Source organism: Pleuronectes platessa, chromosome 13, assembly GCF_947347685.1.
Source record: "Pleuronectes platessa chromosome 13, fPlePla1.1, whole genome shotgun sequence".
NCBI classification, from domain to species: Eukaryota; Metazoa; Chordata; class Actinopteri; order Pleuronectiformes; family Pleuronectidae; genus Pleuronectes; species Pleuronectes platessa.
The window spans coordinates 4,739,357-4,763,801 of NC_070638.1; the positions used below are offsets into that span (position 1 = coordinate 4,739,357).

General features: G+C 43.7%; 1 protein-coding gene across 3 annotated transcripts in view; it reads left to right on the plus strand.

Moving 5' to 3' along the window:
* ankrd12 (ankyrin repeat domain 12) overlaps window positions 1–22,684 on the plus strand; it is a 28,103-nt gene extending 5,419 nt beyond the window's left edge. For 2 of the 3 annotated variants that reach the window (XM_053437550.1, XM_053437549.1), the window contains 12 exons: window positions 9,768–9,881; window positions 11,145–11,295; window positions 12,763–12,834; window positions 13,232–13,366; window positions 14,330–14,533; window positions 14,733–14,875; window positions 15,005–15,152; window positions 15,426–19,819; window positions 20,057–20,155; window positions 20,300–20,443; window positions 20,552–20,647; window positions 21,394–22,684. In XM_053437550.1, coding sequence (XP_053293525.1) covers window positions 9,822–9,881; window positions 11,145–11,295; window positions 12,763–12,834; window positions 13,232–13,366; window positions 14,330–14,533; window positions 14,733–14,875; window positions 15,005–15,152; window positions 15,426–19,819; window positions 20,057–20,155; window positions 20,300–20,443; window positions 20,552–20,647; window positions 21,394–21,579 — 5,832 coding nt within the window. In that variant the 5' untranslated portion in view covers window positions 9,768–9,821 and the 3' untranslated portion in view covers window positions 21,580–22,684. The remainder of the gene's footprint in view (window positions 1–9,767; window positions 9,882–11,144; window positions 11,296–12,762; window positions 12,835–13,231; window positions 13,367–14,329; window positions 14,534–14,732; window positions 14,876–15,004; window positions 15,153–15,425; window positions 19,820–20,056; window positions 20,156–20,299; window positions 20,444–20,551; window positions 20,648–21,393) is intronic. The other variant, XM_053437551.1, reaches the window with a different exon arrangement.
* Window positions 22,685–24,445: the final 1,761 nt, after the last annotated feature.

The window sequence follows — 24,445 nt, forward strand, 5'->3', positions numbered from 1 at the left end:
GGAATTGGAGCCATTTGGCAGTTATACATGAAAATACTTATATAATATCACACATTATGGTCTATAATGGTGGACTGTGCCTCAGCATTGTTGCAGCAAGGTGGACGCCTGCTGTCCATACTAAGCCAGATTTGTGGTGAATGCAAATGTTGTTAACACTTCATGTCAGTGACAGTTCCACCTCATCGTGGGTCCAAGAGAAGAAAGCCCTGCTCTTGACTATTCACCATTGTTGTTTCTTGTTCTTAGTATTTTCTGTAGCCAGGCAACCAACTGCAGAGTAGTAGTACAATCACTAGTGTACGCACATGGTCATGTGTAATATGTGTTAAGGTGGTTTGGTAAGGACGGGGATAATTACTGATTGGAAGCTGAATCGCTGGTGTAAACGGACTGTTTTAGTTTTATAACTTAAACCTTTTTGTATGGAAGTAGCCTAAAACCTTGTCTGTGATTTACTAGAGCTCACATTTGTGCTCAGGTTTTGTCTATCTGGCTATGAGATGTTTTCCAATTTTGTCTACTTAATGCCATATTGCAGAATTTACCAGTAACACAGAGCAGTTACTCATTCTGGCTCAAGTAAAGCTATGAAATTATTGCAAGTTTGTTGGCCGTTAACTCCCAACAGAATGCTATGAATGTAGTTCCTCATAATTTGTTTTAAGAGTTCACACCAGGGCTGTATCTTCAGGGAAACCCCCCAAACGGTCTTGGTTTGTGTTTTACTCCTCTTTCCTCTTAGCAAACTGACGGCAGGTGTCGATCTGCTGTTTATAATCCCGGATGCTTGTGAATCTCTTTTTTTTTTTTTTTTTTAAGAAGTCCTCCTCACTTGGTCGTGTTGAAGATGAATTGGCCTGGAGTGCACAAGTTATATTTGTAAAGGTTGTATTATACAGAAGGCAAGGAAAGCAGAAAAGATTAATACCCTCTGTTTCAGAGAGCTGAATATTCTGCTTTATATCACTTCTGCTTCAGGTTGTCAACCACATTTATTATGTCGCAGTTCAAACAAGACAGTGAGAAAAGCACCAGTGCTGTATATTATATGAATTACCTCTACCCATGCCTGAACCTATCCTCTCCACCAGTTGAGTATCTGCGTCTTCCAGAGGCCCAGCGAGTGTGCGTTTGTGCACGTTTGTGTATCTGTGTGTGGAGAGGGCGGGGCCTCCTGATTACACAACATGTGTAAGCCGTTGCCAGCAGCCGAATGTGTGCAGAGCGTTGTTTTGTTTGGTGCGTTCAGTGCAGTATCTCCTCGTGTAACGGCTGATGTTGATTTGATAAGCCACCCAGACTGGCAATTTGAGAGTGTGTGACCCTCCCTGCAGAGCAGCATGACGATGCAGAAAGTGGGAAGGACAAGCAGGCTTTTTAAAAGGGAAAGTCTTGATTTCAAGTAAAAAAATTAACACTGAAAGTTCCCCTTTCTGCATGACCAGTCAGAAAGACAACTGTCCCTGTTGATAGTTTTGGGGGGGGGGGCACAATTTGACAATGGGTGTGTAGTTTGCTTTCTTTAGTCCTGGGCTGCTTTCACTTTATTCATGCCAAAGAAAACAATCATATCCTGTTTACTATGGCTCTGTCAGTCACCATGCTTTCTGAGGGCTGTTTGGTTACATCTTCATTTCTCAGTAGAAAGCGTGTTATTACCCTGACCTTGAACTTTGGAAATGTGGTTATATTTGAATAATCATCGACCGTGGTGATGCTGCATCAGAGCTATTCATATCTTATTCTTCTTCCTACAGTTACATTTATGACTAGCTCATTTGCAGATCAATCATGCACAGTATTAAGAGACTGACACGTGATGGAATTGTGAAACTAGGTTTCGTGTTTTGTGGAGGCGTAAATTTAAAGCTGGGATGATATTTTCTTTTGACCAGCATTTCTTTCCTTCATTTGTAAGCATTACACAGTTGTATGGGAAAACAATATTTTTTGGTCGCTGCATCATTGAGCAACAAGAACAGAAGGAGAAGCATTTTTTCTGTTATTCATGTGCACACTAAGGAAGTCGTAGCTAACCTGCTGAGTGTCCTTTGTTGACTGTACGACTTGTTTATCTGCACCTTCTTGAAACCCCAATGGTGAATACACCTGAATGAAAGTGCTGCTGAACGTCATGCTGCATAACTGCTGTTCAGTGACTGTGTTTGCTTAGTGGTCCGCATGTTCCTCCCAGTGTGAAGATGGAGACGCTGTGTCAACCTTTGTGCGCTGGCCCCGCCACCGTCTCTGTCACTGCAAAGCTGTGGTTTTGCCACGTGGCGGGCTCGTGATCCGATCGACATCTCAAGTCTAATTGGATGTGGCAGGTATAGATGGAGTCTCGTCTTCAATGTCATAATGAAAACTGACACAACATTTCCCCCATGGTTTATTTTTTCGGACTGAGGCCGGCTCGCTGTTCATGTGGAAGCCGGTGGACGGGGATTCCTTGTGGTTGTGGCACCTTGTGATCTGGGGATGTTTGTTTTTAGTCATGCAGGGGGCTTCTCTGCCTCCATGAGCTTTTAACACGGCCATCAACGTATCCTCTGCTCAAAGGCAAAAAGGGTTTGGTGTGGTTTGAATGGAGGATAGGGGTCCAAAGATGATGAGGCAAATTTTATTCATTTACTATCCCTATGTATCATAGGGATCAGCATTTATGAGTTAGTTTGTCATATGTGCATATTACTTGAAGAGTCACCATGTTTTTCCATTAAAACGTACCAAAATGACAAGCATGTAAACGCAATCAGTGCCAAATAGAGTATTTTACCAATTAAGAATTTGATGTCGAACTCGACAACCTCTGTGGATATTGATGTTTCCTCAAGCAACAGTTTCCCAGTGTTTGGTCCAGTCATGTGAGCCTGACGCTCACACGCCTAGGTCCTAACCTTTGCTCTAATCCCTCCCTCGTTCCCTGCCCCCTCCTTTTTAACCCATAATCAGCAGTAAAGGCCTCATTGTTCTTGTCCGCTGCTTGGGCATCTGATCATTAACCTACATTCAGAGCGGTGGCGGTAGGCTTCTTAAGGCTCTCAGACTCTCGGACCAGTTTAATGGGCGTGTTTAAGTGAGTCCTGTTCTGAGCCTTCTGCTGCTGCCAGTAAACTTAACCCCATTGACGCCTCTTGCATACAAACATTAAACTGTTTTATGAGGCTTTTGATTTGTGTGCAAGACGTGCCCTGTGACTCTCCCTTCTAAATTTAAGGCTATTCCTGTTTTATGGAAGCTTTTGAGTGATGGATGGGGCTGTGAAACGGTTCAGCACTCAATCTTACATAAGAATACACATTGAGTGCACATAGTACATTATGTCTGGGTCTTGCAACAGCTTAATGCTAGGATTATTATGAATTAAGCCAGAAAATTTGGCTGTTTGTCAGTATTTTTCCTAAACTAACATGATGTGTCCTTGGATGAATTAGAGGCGTACCCTCAATGAAGCATAGAGGGGTCAGAAAATTTACTTTGTCCTCTACTTCTACAAAAAAGTATTCAAATAACAATATGGCATCTTGGCAAGATTTATTAGCTTCCGTGAATGTTTGGCACCAGTTCACTGTTTCCTGTTCAACATTCACTCACCTTTTTACTGGCGATAGTAGCCCATGGCTTTACCACGTGGAGGAGGAGGCGGAACCAGATCGCTGGCTGATGCACTTATGCAACACAACAACAACAGGAATGAAGGCCAGACACTCTGGTTGGACGAGGCGCGTTTTGTCAGTCTGGGGTTAGGGTAGAGAGAGGTGAACCGATGCCTTGAGGGATTCAGTGTCACTTGCTGTCTGTCCATGTTGAAAAATGCCTTCAGTTCAGAACAACCACTGACTGGAGGAGGACAGCTGCACATAATTTGGAAATTTTAATATGGTGTGCAGTAAATCAGCGGGATTGCATGAATGTATCCAGATTATACAACTAGATACAGCTTATACATGTGTTTATTGTTATTATACATATATAATCTGTGGATTTTGAGCACTAGTGGTCATAAGGCATTTTTTCATAGATAGCGTGTAACCTGCCTTGGCTCATGTTACTTTCATCCATGATTTAATCCAGTAGTATTTTATCAAATGAAAACATCACAAATTACCAGATGTTTTTTAATATAGTTTAAATACCAGACTATCATGTTTTACAATAACTTACAACCTCAATGTTCATTTAATACACTGAGAATAAATGGAACCTTCACACATATTTGTTATAAATAAATAAATAATTTCTCTAACATTTTCATTATGTTACTGACATGTTTGAGAATATGGATTTTCTTTGTCTTGCCAACAGTAAAATTATTGAAAAGGACATTAATAGGCACATTATGGCTTTATTTATAACATACTGTGAGGTATGTATTCATTGCCTTTTTATATAAAAAGGTGTATAGTACACATTTGTCAGCTGGTTGCATCTGTGGGTTGTCATCTGGGTGGGGGATCTGAAGATGGCTGGCTCTTTGCTGGTTATTGTTGCCTCTTCTGCCTGTCTCCTGTAGTCTCAGTAATCGTGCCTTTTGCGCATGGCTTTGTCCTGCTACCCATTAGGGGGAGGAGAGAGGAGGAGGAGGAGACGGAGGTTTGGAGTGAATGTGCAGCTGAGAGAGACCTCCCCTATCATTTAGCCTGACTGCATACAGGACCAGAACCACGTGACTGGCTGTTTACTGTCGCAGCAAGTGTAATGTGTCTCCTTGAGCACGTTTCGGGATATTTGTGGTGAAATGCAGACGCCAGATTCACCATATATTTCAGATATTGTTAATAATTGAATTATTTGCTCTTCTGTATAACCTTTTGACTAGAGAGATGCATTCAGAGCTTGTTTTCAGTCAGTTCCTTTGTGTGTGCAGTCGCATGTGCAGCCACATGGGAGACCAGGGGAAAATCACATGTGTTTTCCACCCAGTGGGTGTGAGAGCTCGCAGCCGGCCGTGCTCTGACTCTGGAAGCTGTAGTAGAGTAATGCTGCCGTTGCAGCTGCTGTTGCTGTTGGTGGCGGCAGTGGTGGCGTACCCAGTGTGTCAGGCTCTGTGCTATTCTTATCCCCCTTCCCTCCCGGTCCCATCCTGCAGTCACTGGATCAGGTTTCCATACTGTGCATGCTCCCCATCCATTTCGGCTAGGCCTCCACCACACATGCTTCATCCACCTCAAACACACATCTCCACACCAGCCCCCACCGCACACCCCAAACCCCCGAACACATAGACTCATGCAAGGGCACGCAATGAGGCAGCCACTCTGCTGTCAGGGCCAACATGGTCATGCACTACAGGGAAATGGTTGTTATTGTTGTTAGCCAGGAACCAGTGGAGTTAGTGCAGGAACACCAGGTTATAAATAAATACAGGGACATCTGCTTCTCAGAAGGACAAGCAGCACACTTAACTTGAGATTTCACGGACTCGACTCATGCATGGAAGTTTTTAAATTGAAAATTCAGACGAATCAGATTGACACGAAAAGATAATAATATTTAAGCCCTGTCATATTTTGCATTATCTGAAAAAGCTAAATGACACCCAGCCTGATAACCAGCATGATTTGGTCATCCTCCAAGACAACTGGTCTATTAATTACAGCTGCAACTTGTTATCATATTATATACAATCATTCACTCTTTCTTAAAGCCCCGTCCGATGTCTTTAAATGTCTGATTTTGTCCAACCAACGGTATGAATTCAAAAAATTAAGAAGCTACAAGTGAAAGTGGGAATTACTAAATTGTTCAGCTAGTGAAGAGAAACATTCTGTTCTTCAGCAAATCAAGTAATTTGTTGGTCCAGCCTTACTACTAAATTGATTGAACGATAATAGTTTCAGTCAGATTTTAAAACCTCTCAGCTTTTACAATGTGGGTATTTGCTCCGGTTATGTTTTTATCCTTTGTAGACTGAATATCTTTAGTTTGGATAAACCAAGATATCTGTAGATGTCAACTTTAATCAGTAATTGGCTGGTTAACTGATAAGAATAATGATTAGTAGCAGTCCTTGTATATTTAGTTATTCTTGTTAGTGTCTTCCACTTAGGTGCTGAATTATTTACCCCATGGCTGATGTTAAGACTGAGGGAACCAGCCATCGTGACTGACTCTAGTGTCACTTCTCTCTCTGTTGTGCATCTCTAGTTTACAGCTGTGATTCTGCACTGTTCAGTTTCATTGGTGATAAGTGGGTTAGGTAATTGTTGCTATCAGTCGGTTTTCACTGTATTGGGTCCCATGCCAAACTAATCTGGGTGTTAGTCACTGTGAACTTTAGCAGTCATCAAGGCAGGGGTTTGAGCGAGACTTGAAACAGCCCAAGGATAATGGCAGAGCTCGCGGAGGCTTATGCAGCCCTGAGCTGCTCATGAAACGCAGCGAATGTGAATGCTGAACTGGCGAGAGCCCAAATACCTCTGTAATTATAGTCACACCCTCCTCGGCTCGTCTCCGGGCCAGATTGGAGTCCTGTCAGCGTTTGTTTTCTGGTCTGGTCCCGGGTTGTCCATACTGCTTTAATACCCTCGATACACTAGCCTCTTTACACCAGCGTGTTCACCGTGGGCTGCTCAATTCTTCCTTTCAGCTGGCTGAATGACAATGCTGCTGCATACTGGCTAACTGCTGACTAATGATGGACCTCTCACTGGCCTCAGCTGTGCTGCAGGGCTGGTGCTGGAAAAACGATACCTGTCAACACTGTGCTATTACTCAGGATCAGCAAAGGTTGTAAAGATATCCGAAGAGACAAAACGTGGGATTCCTTTTAAGAAGTCTAGTCATTTTTATTTATGGCGATTAAGTGCAGACAACAAGGATGAGTGAATTCTGGCTGGAAAGGCAAATGGCATGTGATTGTTAAAATAACCCCTGCTGTCTAATGAGATTAAATATTATAATCAGGTTGCTGTGTTTATATTTATATATTTAACTCAAACAGCATGATTAATTGCATGTTTAGTCACTTAAAATAAAATAACATGCAAACCAGGAGGGCTTCAGGAATTATTTAACTGTGGCTGGAAGCAATATGTTATTGGGTTGTATGTTCATCCCGTTCCCATGCTCATATTTTGAGGGAATTTCTTAAAATGTGGCACAAAAGTTCACTTGTACTAAGAGGAACTAGATTCTTGTTATCAAAGGTCAATGTGATGTCATACCTCAGAAAAGCTTTGAGGTCATTTCATCACTTTGAATACCACAGAATGAACCAAGTAGAATTTGGTCATAAGGTCATGGCCAGTATGACTTAACAAAACATATGTGGCATTTCATGTCCAAAAGGTCAAAGCTAAATCTCGCTGTGACATCATAATATTCTGCTAATTATACTTTTTTATCAAATTTAACTACTACGTGCATCTGAGTCTGAACACAGAGGAGTGTAAACTGCAATTTGACTGGTTGACTGAGACGTGCCGTTACAAGGCAGTCATTTTAGTTTCTTAATGTGCTGCACAGCAGTTGTTTTGTTTATGCCTCTGACTTGCAGCACATGAACTTCTTAAACTTGTAAGATTCGTGGCTTTCACATAAATCCTCGATGGGCCACAAAGTTGTCCACGTGAAAGTGACGAGTGAGGAAACGCCAGACGTTGCTCTCCATCACAATGACGGTTGTGTAACGGAAAGCCTGCATTTTGTTATGATCCATTGAGTTCCGGTGGTAGTATGTTTTCAGTTCCGCGTCATACAAAGGCATCAGAATCAGAATTATTTTTATTTGTCAAGTATGATAGCACATACAGGAAATTGCCTTGGTGTCGTTCGTTGGTGCACTGAACATAAAACAACAACATAAAAACAACAATGGATTGATTATAGTGACATGACAGTGTAGACTGTAACTGGTGAGTGTGCCGTTTGTAGAACCAGCATGTTTGAGTCTCCAGTTATCAGCTCCATATTTTACTCTGGTGACTCATTACTTTGTTCCTTTTGAAGATCTCTGTGATAATCGTAATTGAGAGGCTGCTCACATTGATGTTTTTTATTTCTAATATCCAGGGTATTGTTTATATCTTTTCTTTGGTTACCAACCACCTTGCTGGTGTTGAATGTACTCAAGGTAGTGTGGTATTTAGGTTAGCTTCACGTTATTGTGTTCTCATGTGAGAGCGAATATTAGATTTGTTTTAAAATGACAAACAAATTGATATTTGATAAACAATTTATGATCTCTGGGTAAAACTCTCAGGATAAGTGTTGGACCTATATTGTATAACTGCTTGTAGACATGCACTTAGCTCCAGATATTCTCCTGAAGGTGTCTAGAGGTGCAGTTTGTGAGACTGCAAACGTCTGAGTCAGTTGCCCTCTAGTAAAACCTCAGGAGAACGTCAAAGTGAACCAATGAACGTCTATTCCTGCCTCCTGCATGCTCTGCCCAGACGCTTCCCCTCACCTCAACACTCCAGAGACCTTCCTGGTGTTGTGAGCCTATCTCACCTAAACAATCTACCTCCTGCTTTCTTCATACAGGAGACGTAAACTCCAGAAAATGAAAGGACCCAATCAGATGTTTGTTCATTTTAGTTAATCGAACCAGTGCTCAGCTCTGATTTAAAAACAAGCTGCACATTGGAAGAAATCCCCACAACTGATTTTTAAAAGGTTTTATTTTGTAGACATGTGAGTCACTCACTCTTATTAGAATCATACAGAACAATCAATAATTTTTCTTTTCTTGGTAGGTTACATGTTAACTTTATGAAATTATAGTGGAGTGGCAATTGGATGCATTTTGAGTAATGGGGCTGCCCCAAACATTTAGGTGAAAGTGTGGGGTTTTCTTAGTGTAAAGAGATTCTGTGTCTGCTGTTGAATCAGACACTAATTATGAGTGAGTGTTTTCAAATGAAACTGCAGGGAAAGTTTAATGAAAGGTCTCGAGGTATTTCTTATGACTATAAATCGTCATGTGGCAAGATAACAGACATGTCGGCTTCATCATGTGCATGTTCGGCTAAGTGCTTTCTCCACTGACTGCAGGCGTGCACAGTGCCCCCATTGACTCCACTGCATGTGCTACTACACTGACACAGACCACATCAGAGGGAAGCTTGGTTACACTGATGAGTAGGCTGAGTGACAACATGCAGGGGGAGGTTTTCCTCTCAGAAACTCGCAGTTCCTAAAGTTGTGATTCATGCTGCCTTTTGTGTAGTTGTTTCCTGCTGTTGTGGAATTGAACTTTAAACAAAAAATCCCTGATTAGTGATCCACTCATCCTACATCTTGAAACACAGCTGAGTTTCACTTTGTAGCCTTGGTGTTTTTATACACCTGGGGTCAGCTCCAGTTTCCTCTGAGATGCAGTCGAGCCTGTTACGGGTCGGAAGGATTCTCATTTGAAGGAGACATGATGCTTTTTCAGTGCGTCTTTCCTCTTATGTGTTTATAGGTTTTGTGTAGAGAACAAAGAATTTCTTCTACATTAAAAGACAAAAGTCTAGTAGAGGAGCTCCTCTCCCCCTCGTCAGATGTGCGGTTGATACCTCTGCATCATCATGATTCACGTGACATTTGAATAAGGCATGTTTAACAGCCAGGTAAAGAGTGGAGCCGGACATGTCCCCCATGCGCTGGAAGAAATGATGATACTGAATACGAGCATAATGTGTCATCCCTAAAAGTTCCTGTACTAACCATGTCCTCCCACTGTCTGCTGTACACACTGCCTGTGTCTAGAGAAGCACAGTCATCTGCTGTGATGTGGCGGAGTGGAAGTCTTATGGCGGGTGTTTGTCTGTCTCCAGGTGCATGATGACCCTGCTGCGGTGTAGCTGTCACAGCTAGTCAGGTGCCGCACCATGGCCAAACCTGGGAGCGACAGAGATGGAGCCTTGGTGGATAAGCAGGCGGGGAAGAAGGTATGTGAACACAAGCACACGCAGACGTCATACATGTGCATGTCGACACTGAAGCTATCATATTTGATTAGAGCTGTAGACATCTGGACGAGGCTGACCAGAGTCTGTTTGAGGCAACATGCTGTCTGAGGGCCGCTTATTAAATATTTACTTGCACTGAACCGACTCAGCATAAAACTGCTAATATTTCTGAACCCCCCCCCCTCAACTTTGTTGTATTAGCAATACTAATTATCCATTCTCCCTAAATGAGCGGGACATTTTACATCTGCTGTTAGTTTAAATGCAGAAGCACCTCTCAACTTCACTCTCCTCTACTTTCAACATTGCCAGACAGACGGACTCTTTGCACAGCTGCTACATTGCTTCACTGAGATCAAAGCAGCGCCACGCTGCAGAAATTTTTCCTTCTGCCAGAAAATGTATTTTCCTGTGCTTAGAATGCATCTTGTTGAAAGTGATGGAATTGAAAAAGCTTTGTCTGCAGCCCACAGTGTTAGAAACCAGTAACTGGAACTGAAAGGCTTTGGGATAAAACAAGATATTACTGATGTTACTGTTTAGGTCTGTAAAAGAAGATCTGTGTGAAATGTTTCTGATTTCTGGTGGAAATCCTTTTTATTTGAGCTGAAAGTATTTATTCCATAAAACACAAGGTAGCAGATATGCAGCAAACAAACACTGATATCAATATATCTATGAAAGGCTGATCAGCTGATTTCGTCAGCCAGTCGATATCACACAGGCTCTAAATGAAAGAGAAAGTGCCTATCACTTAATCGCTTACATTTATTTTGTTTTGCAGTCTTGGTCAATGCTATTTTGAGAATGCGTCTTTTCCTTTACTTGTTGAAATTCTCACACTACAGCAAACAATGAACCATTTTAATCTGTTTAAACATCTTAACCGGCCGCAGACTTGGCCTTGGGAATATTTTTATGAGTCATGAAACAAACCGTCTGCCTGCACGATCAACACAATATCGAAGCCACAACACACCCTGTAATGTAATAACGTGCACTTTATGTTAGTGTCATGTTTTAGCAAGCTTAACTCTCAACTGATTTGCGGCCTGCATGCTAATCTCAACCCTTCTGCCTTCTAGCCTGTAAACAGGGCTTTTCAAATGGGGCTGCCTCTGTCATGACTGCATTGTTTACATATACAGGCCCACACACACACACACACACACAGTCTCAAATGTGGCCACACCTCTGCTGTGTTTCACGTCTCATTGTTTCCTCTTGTTCTTTTTCCTCCAGAGCAAAGACAAGTTGTCCCCTTTCACCAAAACTCCAAAGCTGGACCGGAGTGAGTTGCTGGGGAAGGAAGGGAAAGCCAAGTCTTCCATGAAACGCAAGCTCTCCTTCACTAACAGTCCGACCCGGACAGAGGAGCGAGACTCAGACACTGGTAAAGACCGTTGCTGCTCCTCCTTTCTCCTCCTCCTCCAACAGCCTCCTGCTGGCCCGCTGCCATGTCCCCACACTGCCCCCTGGTGGCCTGTTGTTGAACCAGGAGTCTGTCCATAGGTCAATGAGTTTAGATTTGTTTATCGTGCTGATAAAGTTGTGCTTTGTGGTGATGGACACCAGGAAATTAATAAGGTTTTTAGCGAGGCTCAGGAAAAGGGATCAATACAATCATGTGTAGATTATTTTTGATGAAATAATTCCACTTGTAGTTTTATGTGAGGTTGGTCAGTCAATGTTTTAATGGATAGAAAAAACAGAGCCCCGGTCTTTTTAGTCTGGTAATATTCAGTATTTTAGTCTTTGTCAACAAACCCATGAATGGACCAGAATCAACAATACATTGATCCTTCAAACAAGTAATTTCTGTGTAAGCAAAACCTGATGTAGCTTATTTCTCTGTTTTGGAACCGTGTTTCCCAGTAGTTACCGAGACTGCGTTGGGCTGTAATATTCGTATTGGTCCTGGCACAGTTTGATAATGATGTGAAATTTATTTTTGCCATGTCATCATAGGAGAAGTCTTAAGAAACGTTTGCTAAAACTCCTTTGTAAATAGGAACCAGTTGTAGACAGACAATGTCGGAAAGTATTGAGAAAGGGATTAAACATTTTTGCTATTTAACTTTTTACCAAATATATTCCTATAAAAGAAAAACATAATTACAGTGGCAGGCTTCTACTTAGGAATATGATATCGTCCACGCAGTTGCAGGAGGACTGTCAATGATAAAATGCTTCCCTTCACGCTGGAGACGTTATGTCTTAATCTTACCTCTGGTGTAAATGGACTATTCTGGTTCCATCATGTAGTTTGATGTCTAATTGTATGTTTACGTCAGATTTGGGACCTAAAAATAGTTTAATTGTATTGTGAAGCCATAATTACAGTAAATGAGGTACAGTAATTCATAATACAGACAGCACATGTGCCTTCATCTCCTCTGCTGAGAAAAACTCAACGTAATGATTTTCATTGTGTGGTCCGGGGGTCATTCTAACAGACTGCTGGAACCCTTCATTTTGAATTCTCTGAGGATAATTTATGCTGCACAGGTTTTAAAGCTAAACTAGCATGGACAGTGGTTTTGTCTTTCCAACAAAGCCTTTCCATTGAGCTGCACTGGTCCTGTGAGGTAGGAAGAAGGGAAGCATGTCTCTGCTGACCATCTCAAACTGGATCTCCTCCACTGTCCCTTGTTGCCATGACTCATAATCCGTGCGTGGAGTGAGAGTTTGCTTTTTGTTCCTGTTTGTATTTGAGAACATGTGAGATGCGGAGGGTGTGAGTGAGAGAGAGAGAGAGCGAGCGAGCGTTAATGCAGTGCTTTCCCACCCTTCCGACCCCCCCCGCTCTCCCCTCCCTCCTCTCTCCCCCCTTCCCCATCCTCTCTGCTTTGCACTGTAGATGACTCAGACCCAGGCCAGTCGAGTGAGACCTGGGGAGAGAGATTAGTGCCTCCCTGCAGGATGTACGCAGGTAATCGCTGCAGCCCGATCCTCAGCCCCCCCCCCCCCCCCTCGTCGTCCTCCTCGAGTCACGTTCACCCACTTTGCACTACTATGCTGCTGTGAACACACACACACACATGCATGTGTGTGTGTTTTCTGATGTGCATCCGCCCCTGGTTCAGCTCACGCATGTTTGTGTTTAGTAACAATTGGCCGACGGAGACGGGTGGGGGGCCCGAGGAGAGCGGTCTGCACTTAAGAGAATGCAGTTTTGTCTTTTTCAAACCTCATGCTTGTCATCTGTTTCTCTGTGTGCTCAACAGATACAAGGGGAGGAGGAAAAACAATGTCACTGAAGATTTAAATTGCTGTCACAAAAATGACCCTCTGTGGACTCTTGTCTGAACTGTCTCTTGTTCTTGCAGATAAAGATGGACCAGACAAGAAGAAGGTGAAAAAGGAGGCTGGGGGCAAGAAGGCTCCCAACCTCTTGTTTGGGTATCCTCTGTCCGAGCGCAAACAGATGGCTCTCCTGATGCAGATGACTGCCAACAGTCCAGGTTTGTGTGCTTCTCCTCTTTAGCCACATCCGCAACAGGGCTTAGAATAAATCTGCTGTTGGATGAGTCATGTTTCTGAGCATTTTAACAATCTGACTAATATTTCAAGGTTGTTTTGCTCCAATAGAGAGAGAAAGTTGGTCAGTGTTATTTTTCGTGCTTTTGTTTCCAATATGAAACCGAGCTAATTGCCTGAGATTACTTTTTAATGAAATGTTCAGATTGGTTGTAAGACGAGAATGAATCTGTACAGATGAAAGTAAACACAGGATATTGGGTTTCTATTAATGCCAGTGTCATTGTGGTCGCTAGGCTCATTAAAGGAACAGTGTGAGAGTTGTGTAGACTTAAGCTTTTGATATACTCTGTATATCAGCATGGTAAAATTTTCCTTTCATAACTGTCGACGAGCTTTGGTGTATTTCCTGTCTTTGTCGGCACAGGCTGCTGAGTATCGTGCAACAGATGTGTCAGCTGTTTATCCAGCTTTAGAAACCTGAGCCGTTTCCAAATCAGCAGTCGTGTCGTGTCACCGCTCTCTGCTACAGTTTCTTCCCCTCGTGCAGATGTTTCTCTCTCTTGTTCCTGTGTTTCTCGTCCTTTTTTGCTCGACACGTGTCACATCTGCATAACCAGATTACTTTCGTCTAATGGTGTGATGCGCAGATGAATGTTTACCTTAGATGCAGAACTGATTGGTATGAAACTTATCTGTCAAAGCAAGAATGTTAATAAGCTAATTTCCCTGAATGTTGAACTACTCATTTTCATTAATGCCCACGGAAACACATTGAGACTTTTAAAGCTACGTAACATGTAGCTGCAATGAAAGTATTTAAGGTTCCCTGTAAGAATGAGTTAAATTCCCAATCGATCTCAATCAATTCACCGAGTGCCTGGTATCTCAACATATGAGCATCAATGAAGTTCTCTCTCTCTCTCTCTCTCTCTGCCTGTGCCCAGACTCTACACCCAGTCACCCCTCTCAAACGACCCCTGTGCAGAAGAAAGTCCCCAGCAGTGCCTCATCCCGACAGAAGGACAAGGTCAACAAGAGGAACGAGCGAGGGGAGACGCCCCTCCACATGGCAGCCATCCGGGGAGATGCCAAGCAAGTGAAGGAGCTCATTAGCCTCGGAGCTGATGTCAACGTCAAAGACTTTGCAGGTATGACGCCCGGAGGAGTGATTTTCATTTTACAGCTTTTAACGACGTAAAGCTGAAGAACAGCAGCTGATTCAGAATGAATATCCCACGAGGAGATGACCTAAACAGACATCGCTGCTCTGTGTTTTCTTAATGCGTGTCTGGTAACATTTAAAGTGAACTGTGACTTCAACCTGTTACTGTTGTCTGCCCTCATCAGGTTGGACTCCTCTTCATGAAGCCTGTAATCTCGGTTACTACGACGTGGCCAAGGTCTTAATAGCAGCAGGTGCTGAGGTGAACACGCAGGGTCTGGATGACGACACGCCGCTCCATGATGCCTCCAGCAGCGGACATACAGACGTGAGAGAGCTTTTTATAATGATTATATGTTATTATATGTTATAATAATGTTTGTTTTTACAGTTTTGTTTGTTTCCTCTATTTCTCAATTAAGATTCTTAGTAATTAGACTTATGTTTTTCTTTGTAGATTGTAAAACTGCTACTACGTCACGGTGGAAACGCTTTCCAGGCCAACAAGCGTGGGGAGCGACCGGTGGACGTGGCCGACTCCCAAGAGCTGGAGCAACTACTGAAGGGAGAGATTCCACTGTCGGACCAAGAGGACACCTCCTCAGGTTTGCAGATAATAAAACTTTACTATCCACTAACCCTAGCAGTAAAATATGTTTTTTCACTATAGAGGCCAGATGGAGTTTATAATTTATGCTAGCAGCTAAACCCAAGGACATGTATGCAGTCGTGGTGTTGGCAGCTTTATATCCACCACGAAAATCTTTCATAATCCGGGTTAATTTTGAATTAACCTGTCGCTAAAGCCTTTGTCTTAAATGTCTTAAGTGTAAATTTCTATTTTTATAATCTTTAAATTATTTTTCTTCTGTTCACAGAGTCTGAAGACCCACCGTCCGTTAATCCCTCTAGTGTGGATGACGTCATGGAATTCTCTGATACTGAAAAGGACGCGGATGGCAAACCGGTCATGAAAGCCTCATCGTCCGTCCCAGGGCTGGATGAGTACGAGTTCAAAGACGAGGAAGAGGAGGAGGATCTCAGTAAAGCCCTGAACGACAGGCACATCCTCCGGAGGGAACTACGGCAGCGGGAGAAGGAGGAAAGCGATAGGAATCACGTGGCAGCAAAGCAGAGTGGCAAGGGGGATTCCTCCTCCAAGCCGAAAAAGCAGAAGACTCCCAGAGTCCATTGCAGTTCGGATACCGACAGCGATGAAATGGAAAGCCTATCAGAGAAGAGGAACTCGCCCACCTGCTCTCAGAGCTCAGAGAGCCTCAAGGCAGACACGAGATCTAAGAAGGAAAACGCTGAGCAAAAGGACAAGGGCAAAGTTAAGAAGAAGAGTAAGAGTCAGAATAAAAACAAGGAAAACCAAGAGGATGGCAAAGAGAACAGCAAAACTTTGGTCCTCTCCCTCGCAACTGTGTCCGAGAGCACGGACAAGGGTCGGGAGGAGGACTCCTTCAAAATGTCCTTCAGTCCCAAAGATGACTCATCCGTCCACCTCTTCCATTTATCATCCATCAAATCCCCTAAACTGAACCACAGTCTGACCGATAAACAGACGCCGCTCAAACAAGAAAATACTAAGATGTGCGTTTCCATCAGCGACAGCTCATGTCCGGTGGAGAGCGTCAAGTACAACCACTACACAGACGCAGACTACTGCACTGAGGGCTCCAGCACCAAGGGGTGTAAGCACAAAGAGAAGAGCAAGCATCAACAGAAGGAGTCGAGCGTGGATGGGGATGATGGTCATTCCAGTCCTTACAAAGACAGCAGCATAGGAAACAGTGTAGACAGCTCTGAAGGTGCCTTACGGAAGTCCGACCTAGACGGCAAGGTCGTGAAGAAGCATAAGCTTAAACACAAGGAGAAAGACAAACACAGGAGGGAATATGAGACGGAGCGGAGCCGCCACAGGCAGAAGGAGGCCAGGAAAGACAGCCACAGGAATTTGGAGTTTGACAGAGAGTTCTGGAAAGAGAATTTTTTCAAAAGTGATGAGACGGATGAGCCTCTGCCAGTGAAAAAAGAAGGTGAAGACACCAGTTCGCTTCAGAAGACCTCTGATTCCCCTCTTGTCAAAGATGAGAGAAACGCAAAGGAGAAGCACTCCAGTAATAAAGAGAAGAGGCCCAGAGAGGAGCGAGAAAAAGACAAAGCCGTGAAGAGAGAGCGGAAGGAGGCGGCTGGTAAAGAGGAGAAGGTAAAGGATTCGAAGCCGAGTGAGCGTGACGAGAGGCTGGACTGCCACGGCTCAGGGCGGATTCCTGAGGAGTCGCTGCAGAGCAACAGCATGAAAGAAGAGACTGAGGAGAAACCCATAAGTGGGATCACAGCTGATCAGGAACAGCTGGAGCCCTCTGAAAAAGGCTCACGAGAAAAAACTGACAAGAGGCTCCCGGGAAAGGAGAAGGATTCTGAAAAAAGGCATCCTGACAAGGAAAAAAAGGTTAAAGCGGAGCACTCCGACAAAGCTGAACCGCAGAACTCAGTGGATCGTTGGAAGGAGAAAGAAAGAACAGGAGCCGTTCCTTCCCACTCGCCGGGAGATAAAAACTACAAAGAGAATGAAAAACTGAAATCTTTATCGGCAATAAAAAAGCATGAAGACAGCAGGAAAAACAAAGATAAGTTTGATAAACGGTCCGATAGGGAGCGGCAGGACAGAGAGTACGGTGTCGGGGAACACCGAGAAAAGGATCGCACAAACTCCGATAAGAAAGGAAAACCTCTGGAGAAGAACGCAGATCATAAGTCTGACCGCTCCAAAGACAAGGACTGTGACCGGAAGAAGAGGGATAAAGTAAAAGATGGAGCCCTTTCGTCAAGCTCCAATCTGAAATTACTTTTAGAAGAGAAGAAGAGCTATCTGTCTGAGAGCAGCAAGTCCTTATCTGCAAAATCAAAGGAGGAGGTTGTGAGAACACCAGACAAGGATCGCGACCGCAGGGACCGAGACAGGGACTCAGAGAGACACAAGGATAAAGACCGGCACAAGGAGCGCTCCCAGCAGGCCAAGATCAACAGAGTCAAACCCAACGAGATGGATGTAGATAAGGCCAAGTCAAAAGCCTCGCCAGCAACACGAGACGCCAAGCCAAAGGAAAAGAGGCTTGTGAACGACGACTTGATGCAGACCAGCTTCGAGCGCATGCTCAGCCTGAAGGACCAGGAAATTGAGCAGTGGCACCGGAAACATCTGGAGAAAATCAAACAGAAAGAGCGGGAGAGACTCAAACATCGACCTCTGGCAGACCCGGGGAAGCCCAGGCCAAAAGACAGAACAAAGAGCGAAGCATGTTTGAGTAAAGAGCTGATGCGCTCGAAAAGCTCTGAAACGTCTGACCTCCACAGCAGAGACAAATCCCTGAAGGATGGCGCCAGCCCCCGGACTGTGTCGCTGGATGGAAAAACTCTTCCCTCCATCAGCGCAAAGGTCATGTCAGCCGTGGAAAACTGTCTGACCAGATCACCCAGACCTGAGAGCGACCGCTGTGGCCTCATGTCCAGGTCTGTGTCCTTAGTCTCTGTCGCCAGCTCAGAGGATTCATGTCAGGCTACAACACTAACGCCCAGACACGCCGAATACGACTCGGACATGAACCTGGAAGCGTCGGACTCTCAACCTGCATTCCTCCAGTCTTCCCTCGTCATTCAGGCCACCAGATCGCCATCCGTTCACGATAAGGATTGCAACAGTCTTCCAGATGTGCTCCAAAGTAACCGGGCGCTGCTGTCCGGCCGACACGAAACTCCATACCTCAGGGCAATTCTGGACGAGGACGCCAACTCCTCCACCGAGGGCAAAGCTGCTGAAAATCTGCCGAAACCCAGTCTGCCCATTGAGGAGATGAAAACCAGGGAGACCTCAGCAGAAACGGAAGAGAACCTCAGTAGTCAGCAACATTTGAATTCAGTGGGGGATTCAATCCTGGAGAGAGAGGGCATCGCTCTCAGCTGCTTGACACCAAACAAAGATCCTCTGAATAAAATCCTGAATCCGCAGACCAGCCTCTCGCAGTGTAGCGGCTCTCAACCCGGGTCAACAGAGCAGAAAGCTCCTCCTTCTTCTGAACCTCCTGCTGTGAAGGACGTCCAATGTGTGCTGGATGATCCACAGGTAGAATGTAGTGACAAGGAACCGGATCAACCACCAGTACCGACACCAGCCTCTGTATCTGTTGAACCATCAGCACCTGCAAACACAAAACCCATCCAGCAGAGGGAGCCGCTCCCATCGCTGGATGTGGAGACCCAACAGCAAATGGAAACCGGTACCACGCTGGTGTCTGAGCACAAAGAGAAACCTCTTGAGAACTTTGATGGACCCGAACCAGAGAGCATGGAAATAATTCCTGAAAGCTTCAGATCAGAAGCGATGGAGAGTCCTGAACCGTCCACCAGCTCTCACACGCCCACCTCCACTGCCGGGGAGCCTTTGACAGGTTGTATCAGAACCAACCCTGATTACCAATGTTCTCAAGAGGATATGGAGGCAAATAACCACGACTGTAATAAATCCAAACCTTCCAGTGACACTGCAGGTCCATGTGTCGACGTTCAGACGGAGATAAAAGACATCGTGCCCTGTGCGAGCCCTGAGCAGAAGGATGAAGAGACGGCTGATGTCCCACAGAGTTCAGAGAACAGCAGTACAGCTGTTTCTGTTACAGAAGGTTCTTCAGCTGAGGGCAGCATGGCTACTGAGAGCTCGTCTGAATCCAAGGCAGAGTCTTCATCCGAGCCGATGGAGGTGACGCCTGCTGACGAGAAACAGGAGTCTTCAGACGGAGACGAGACGAGTCAGAGCAGCGTCCAGCCGGGAGCTCTGACCGACGGCAGCAGCTACACCTCCAGGAGCTCGTCTCCGCAGTCTGGAGACCGGGATTCGGACTCTTCAGGGGCAAGGATGAAGGTTCGCTCCACCGACGAGTACGTGGACATGCACGTTCCCCATCCACGCAAGAGGAAGATGCCTAAAATGTTTAACCCTCCGCCGTGCTCCACGAGTCAGCAGGAGATGGGCCATCAGTCTCTGGCGGCCATCGTGGACTCTGTGAAGCTGGAGGAGATCGAACCCTACCAGACGGAGAGGGCCAACCCTTACTACGAGTTCCTGCACATCCGGAGGAAGATCGAGGAGAAGCGCAAAGTGCTGTGCAGTGTCACCCCCCAGCCGCCGCAGTATTATGATGAATATGTGACCTTCAACGGATCCTACCTCTTAGATGGGAACCCATTCAGCAAGCTGTGTATCCCAACAGTGAGTCAGCACTTCCTTTCTGAACTAAATCCTCGATTGAAGCTCCAAACTTTAATGTTAAGAACTTTCCAAATGAATCTGAAAGTGATTCAGCTGTGGTCTGACTATTAATTAAGGGTGATGATTGTTTGAGGTAAAACTTAAAGTATCGTGATGTTAACTTAAGATCACTTCACCAGGGTTGTGTTTCAGTTTACTAAGAAAATGGAGATTTAAGGTTTCGTCTCTGTTGTGCAGATAACTCCACCTCCATCGTTACCTGAGCAGCTGAAGGAGATGTTCAAACAACAGGAGGTCCTCCGCATGAAACTGCGACTTCAGCACAGCATCGAAAGGGTAAAACTTAGTGTTTTAATTATGTCCTGTCAGATGTATCAGTACTGAGGTTACACCTTTTTATAGATGTTTAGGAATACGAGTTCTAAAAACCTACAAAGACTGGATGTGGAGTATTTATTTGACTTCCTGTTCCTCTTTCAGGAAAAGCTGATTGTTTCAAACGAGCAGGAAGTCTTACGGGTCCATTACCGGGCGGCAAGAACACTGGCCAATCAGACTCTGCCCTTCAGTGCCTGTACAGTCTTACTGGATGCTGAAGTGTACAACATGCCCCAGGACGTCCAGGTGGGTCACACGGGTCGAGCTGACGATTATTTAAAGGTCCATCGTGGTCTCTGAGGTCAGCTTCTGGATGTGTCTTCATACTCATGTGTTTTTGTTTTTGTTTTTCAGAACGAAGACGGTAAAACGTCAGTAAGAGACCGATTCAACGCCCGACAGTTTATGTCCTGGTTACAAGACGTTGACGACAAGTTTGACAAACTGAAGGTAAAAACCATGTTTGTTTTATCGAACCAGTGAGTGAAATCTATTTGTCAAATATTTCTTAGTCGTTATTTTGATGATTCATTGTTTTAAGGCTCAGTGTGTAGCTTTGAGGGACATCTAGAGGTAAACTTGCATATTGCAGCCAACTGAGTAGCACACAGAGCCTTTACCTTCTGAGCAGGAAGGAGAATCTATGGTTTTCTTCATGAAAAGTAAAAACGTTACATGTCCTCGTCCTCTCTGTCCAACTGTAGAATCACTTTCTAAGGTCACAAAAACCTGATGCTTAGTTTCAGGTTATTAGACACTAATGAAAACACATTTCTGAATATTATATTCAAGCCAGTGGAGCCACATAAATCCTACAAGTAAATGGAAGACATTTCTCAACCAGTGCTGGGAACCAAAGAGCATCAAAACAAACTGAACATGAAGCCACTGGTTTATCTGTGATTTGTATCACCTGATCAAACCAGCTGCTCCACGTTCAACTTCCCTGAGACTCAAATCATTTTGTTTTCAAGTAATCACTTCATCTTGAGGTGAAAAGCAGCTTCTTTGAGTTTTGTTAACAAGTTGAAGAATTCTTCATTTCTGCCAAAAACCTTGGCTTGTTTTGAGCCTCTTGCTCTTTCATGTGTTGTTTTTCTGCTCTTTCACTGACCGGCTCTTCCTTGCACAATGTTTATCTAACTGAAAACATCTGGTCGGATAAAATAATGATGTGTGTTGTTTCCCCTCCACAGACGTGTCTCCTGATGAGGCAACAGCACGAGGCGGCGGCCCTGAACGCCGTGCAGCGCCTGGAGTGGCAGCTCAAACTGCAGGAGCTGGACCCGGCCACCTACAAGTCCACCAGCATCTTCGAGATCCCTGAGTTCTACATCCCCCTCGTGGAGGTCAACGACGACTTTGACCTCACCCCGATATGAACCGTGGGACCGGGCCTACTTTGCCAAAGTGGTGGCCGCGCCGCGGACCCGAGCGACAGCCCAAAGCATTCGAGGAACGAGGAGAGCACTTAGAATGTGGCGGCAAAACAGAAGAGCACTTAGAAAAGAGACGTTTTTTTTTACTCCAGAGCTCGTTGAGTCCGAACCGGCACGCCCACCACGAGGACCGGGGGGACGGGACGTGGACCAGCCGGGGCAGACGGGGGTCCAGGCCGCAGACGGAGCCCAGGGAGCAGAGACCAAACGCTGGGCCAGGAGCTGCAGCCAGAAGCAGAGGAGTGGACGCCGACCAGCGGCTCCTCGTCACGCAGGGTCACACAGCTGAAAGAGTTCAATTGTTTCAAAGTGAGTGTTCATACAGTGTGTACAGATTGTGCTCTTAATTTTTTTAACTTATTTTATACATAAAAAAATGTGCATTTGTAAATAGCCATGTAATTATTGTTTTAAACTTGTAAAAACAAAAAATAATAGATATTTTGATTGTAAACTCGTTCTGTCTCACGTTTTAATGGACCAAAGTTGGTTTTTATATTGAGTGTCCTCTTCGTCTGTGATGTTCTCGTTGTCGTTGGCTTAGAACATTAAGCACGTGTTGGCTTTCGTTGTGTTCTTTTTGTTTTTACTGTTTCTTCCTTCCTCATCTGGAGCTCCACGCCACAGCTGGTGTTTTTGGACTTTTGGCAATTAAATGCTGTGCATGCGTTGCGTTGTTTGTACTTTTTTCCTGAAGAGCTGTTCCGTGGACTAAATGTGAGGTTTACTGAAGTGTTCCAGCTTTTTTCTTATTTTTCTTCTTCTTCTTTTTTTATTTTCTCGCGCCCTCGTGTTACATCCTCGCGGCCTCACTCCTCGTGTGTCGTCCTTCGTGTCTCGCGCACATTAAAGTCTGTTGTGGCTTCCAAGGAGAAAAAAAACATACTTTTACAGTTTCAATGTGAGATCACAACAAATCCTATTTTTTCAACATAATGCCTTTTGAACGATAGTTCTAAAAAATGTCTATTTTAATATTTACTTGTTACATGACTTGTACATATTTGTAATATATAATTGAATAAATTTTATTTGTTGTGAAATTAAATCTCTGGGTTTTTGGTGTCATTTATTTTAAAGCTGCTAAATAGCAGGTGATCATCAGTTCGTCTATTATCTGTTAATTAATTAGTAGTGTTGATAATTATTAACTGTTTGTTTTTTAATGTGCAGCGGCAATGTGACAATTTCAAAATGTTTTTTTATAAACTGAATATTATTTATGTGTTGGTTGGACACAGCAAAAAGTTCTGTCACGTCACATTGAGATGTTTACTTTATAATTTATCATAAAAAGATAAAACATTTCTGATGAGCTCTGAGAAAACAGAACAGCTTCTTCACTTATTTTAAACAGATTCAATTATGTTTTATAAAACTTTCATAACGTTGCAGCTGCTCGAGGATTTTAGCAATACTATCCTCAGCCAGCAGATGTCGCTGTACAACCAAGTCAGTAACTTGAGTGCAGCAGGTTCATCAGATTAATAAGGAAACATTACACATGTTTATTATACTGACAAATAGGACCACATTAAACAAAGTGTTTTATTTAAATAAATTGGGTAAATGAAGCTATTTTGAAGTACTGCTACTTGTGTGTTTAGTACATACATTTACTCCATTACTTATATTTCATAATGTTTGTACTTTTTAGATCAATGTGACATGTACAACTCTAATAAACAGTATTTTGCATTGCAACCACACAAGTACATTTCATACTTTAAGTACATTTTGCAGCGAATATTTGTGAACTTCAAGTAAAACATTTGAAAACAGGACTACGACTTGTAATATGATATTTATAATGGGGGGGGGGGGGTCACTGCTACTTCTACTAAGGTAAATTATATAAGTACACATCTTACATCAAACTGTAATAGTGACACTGAACTTGTACAATCTAAATCCTTCTGTGCAGTTTCTCCTCAGTAGATTTATCTGATCCCAGACCAGCTCCATGGGTTCGAGCTCAGGCCTCTGTGGGACCAGGCTCCTCCTTCTTGTCTCTGAAGATGGTTCTTTTGGACTTTAAACCGATCAGGAGACTTTCTGTTGATTCTGTGTGAATCTGAACATTGAAATTTGTCAAAATGTTTTCACAGTAAGGTTCATAAATATTAAAACACTGGTTGTGTGGATTTATCTCCAGCACGGATCATTTTCAGCAGTATAAATATACCTGGTTTTATTCTATATTTACTAGTTTTTATTCCACTCATATTGTTTATATTTCCTTACACATCAGTTACTTATTATTACTCTGCTGTAATATTGCAAATTTCCCACTTGTGGCACTAATAAAGGATTCTCTTATCTCATCTGACAGTTGAATATATAAGTATCTAAAACAGTTTAAACACAAAGTAAACTTAGCTATCATGATGACGAATTACTGCATTTTATTAAGACTCCGTTAGTTTTGGATGGGTGTCACTGTCCCTAATAAACTGAGAACAGGGTATTTCCCGAAAAGACAAAGTACAAATCCACTGAAAACTCTCTCCCTCTATTCCCTGCGTGTAAAAACTTTAAACAGTTTATTTAGAGTTCAGCTCAAACTCTTTATAACCTTCAAACATTTTGAACAAACCATCATTCATGATCCAAAACTTCACTTTCAACACAACAATTAAGTCTGAATGGAATCAAAGTTTGTTCAAACATGGATCAACTCATTTAACTCATTCGACTGAACGTATTTAATGTGAGTTGGTTGAACTGAATCCTTCCTCCTGGATCCTGGATCAGATTGAAATGTGTCCTCCCCGCCTGAAGGTGCGTCCTCTCCCGCCTATCAGGCTGG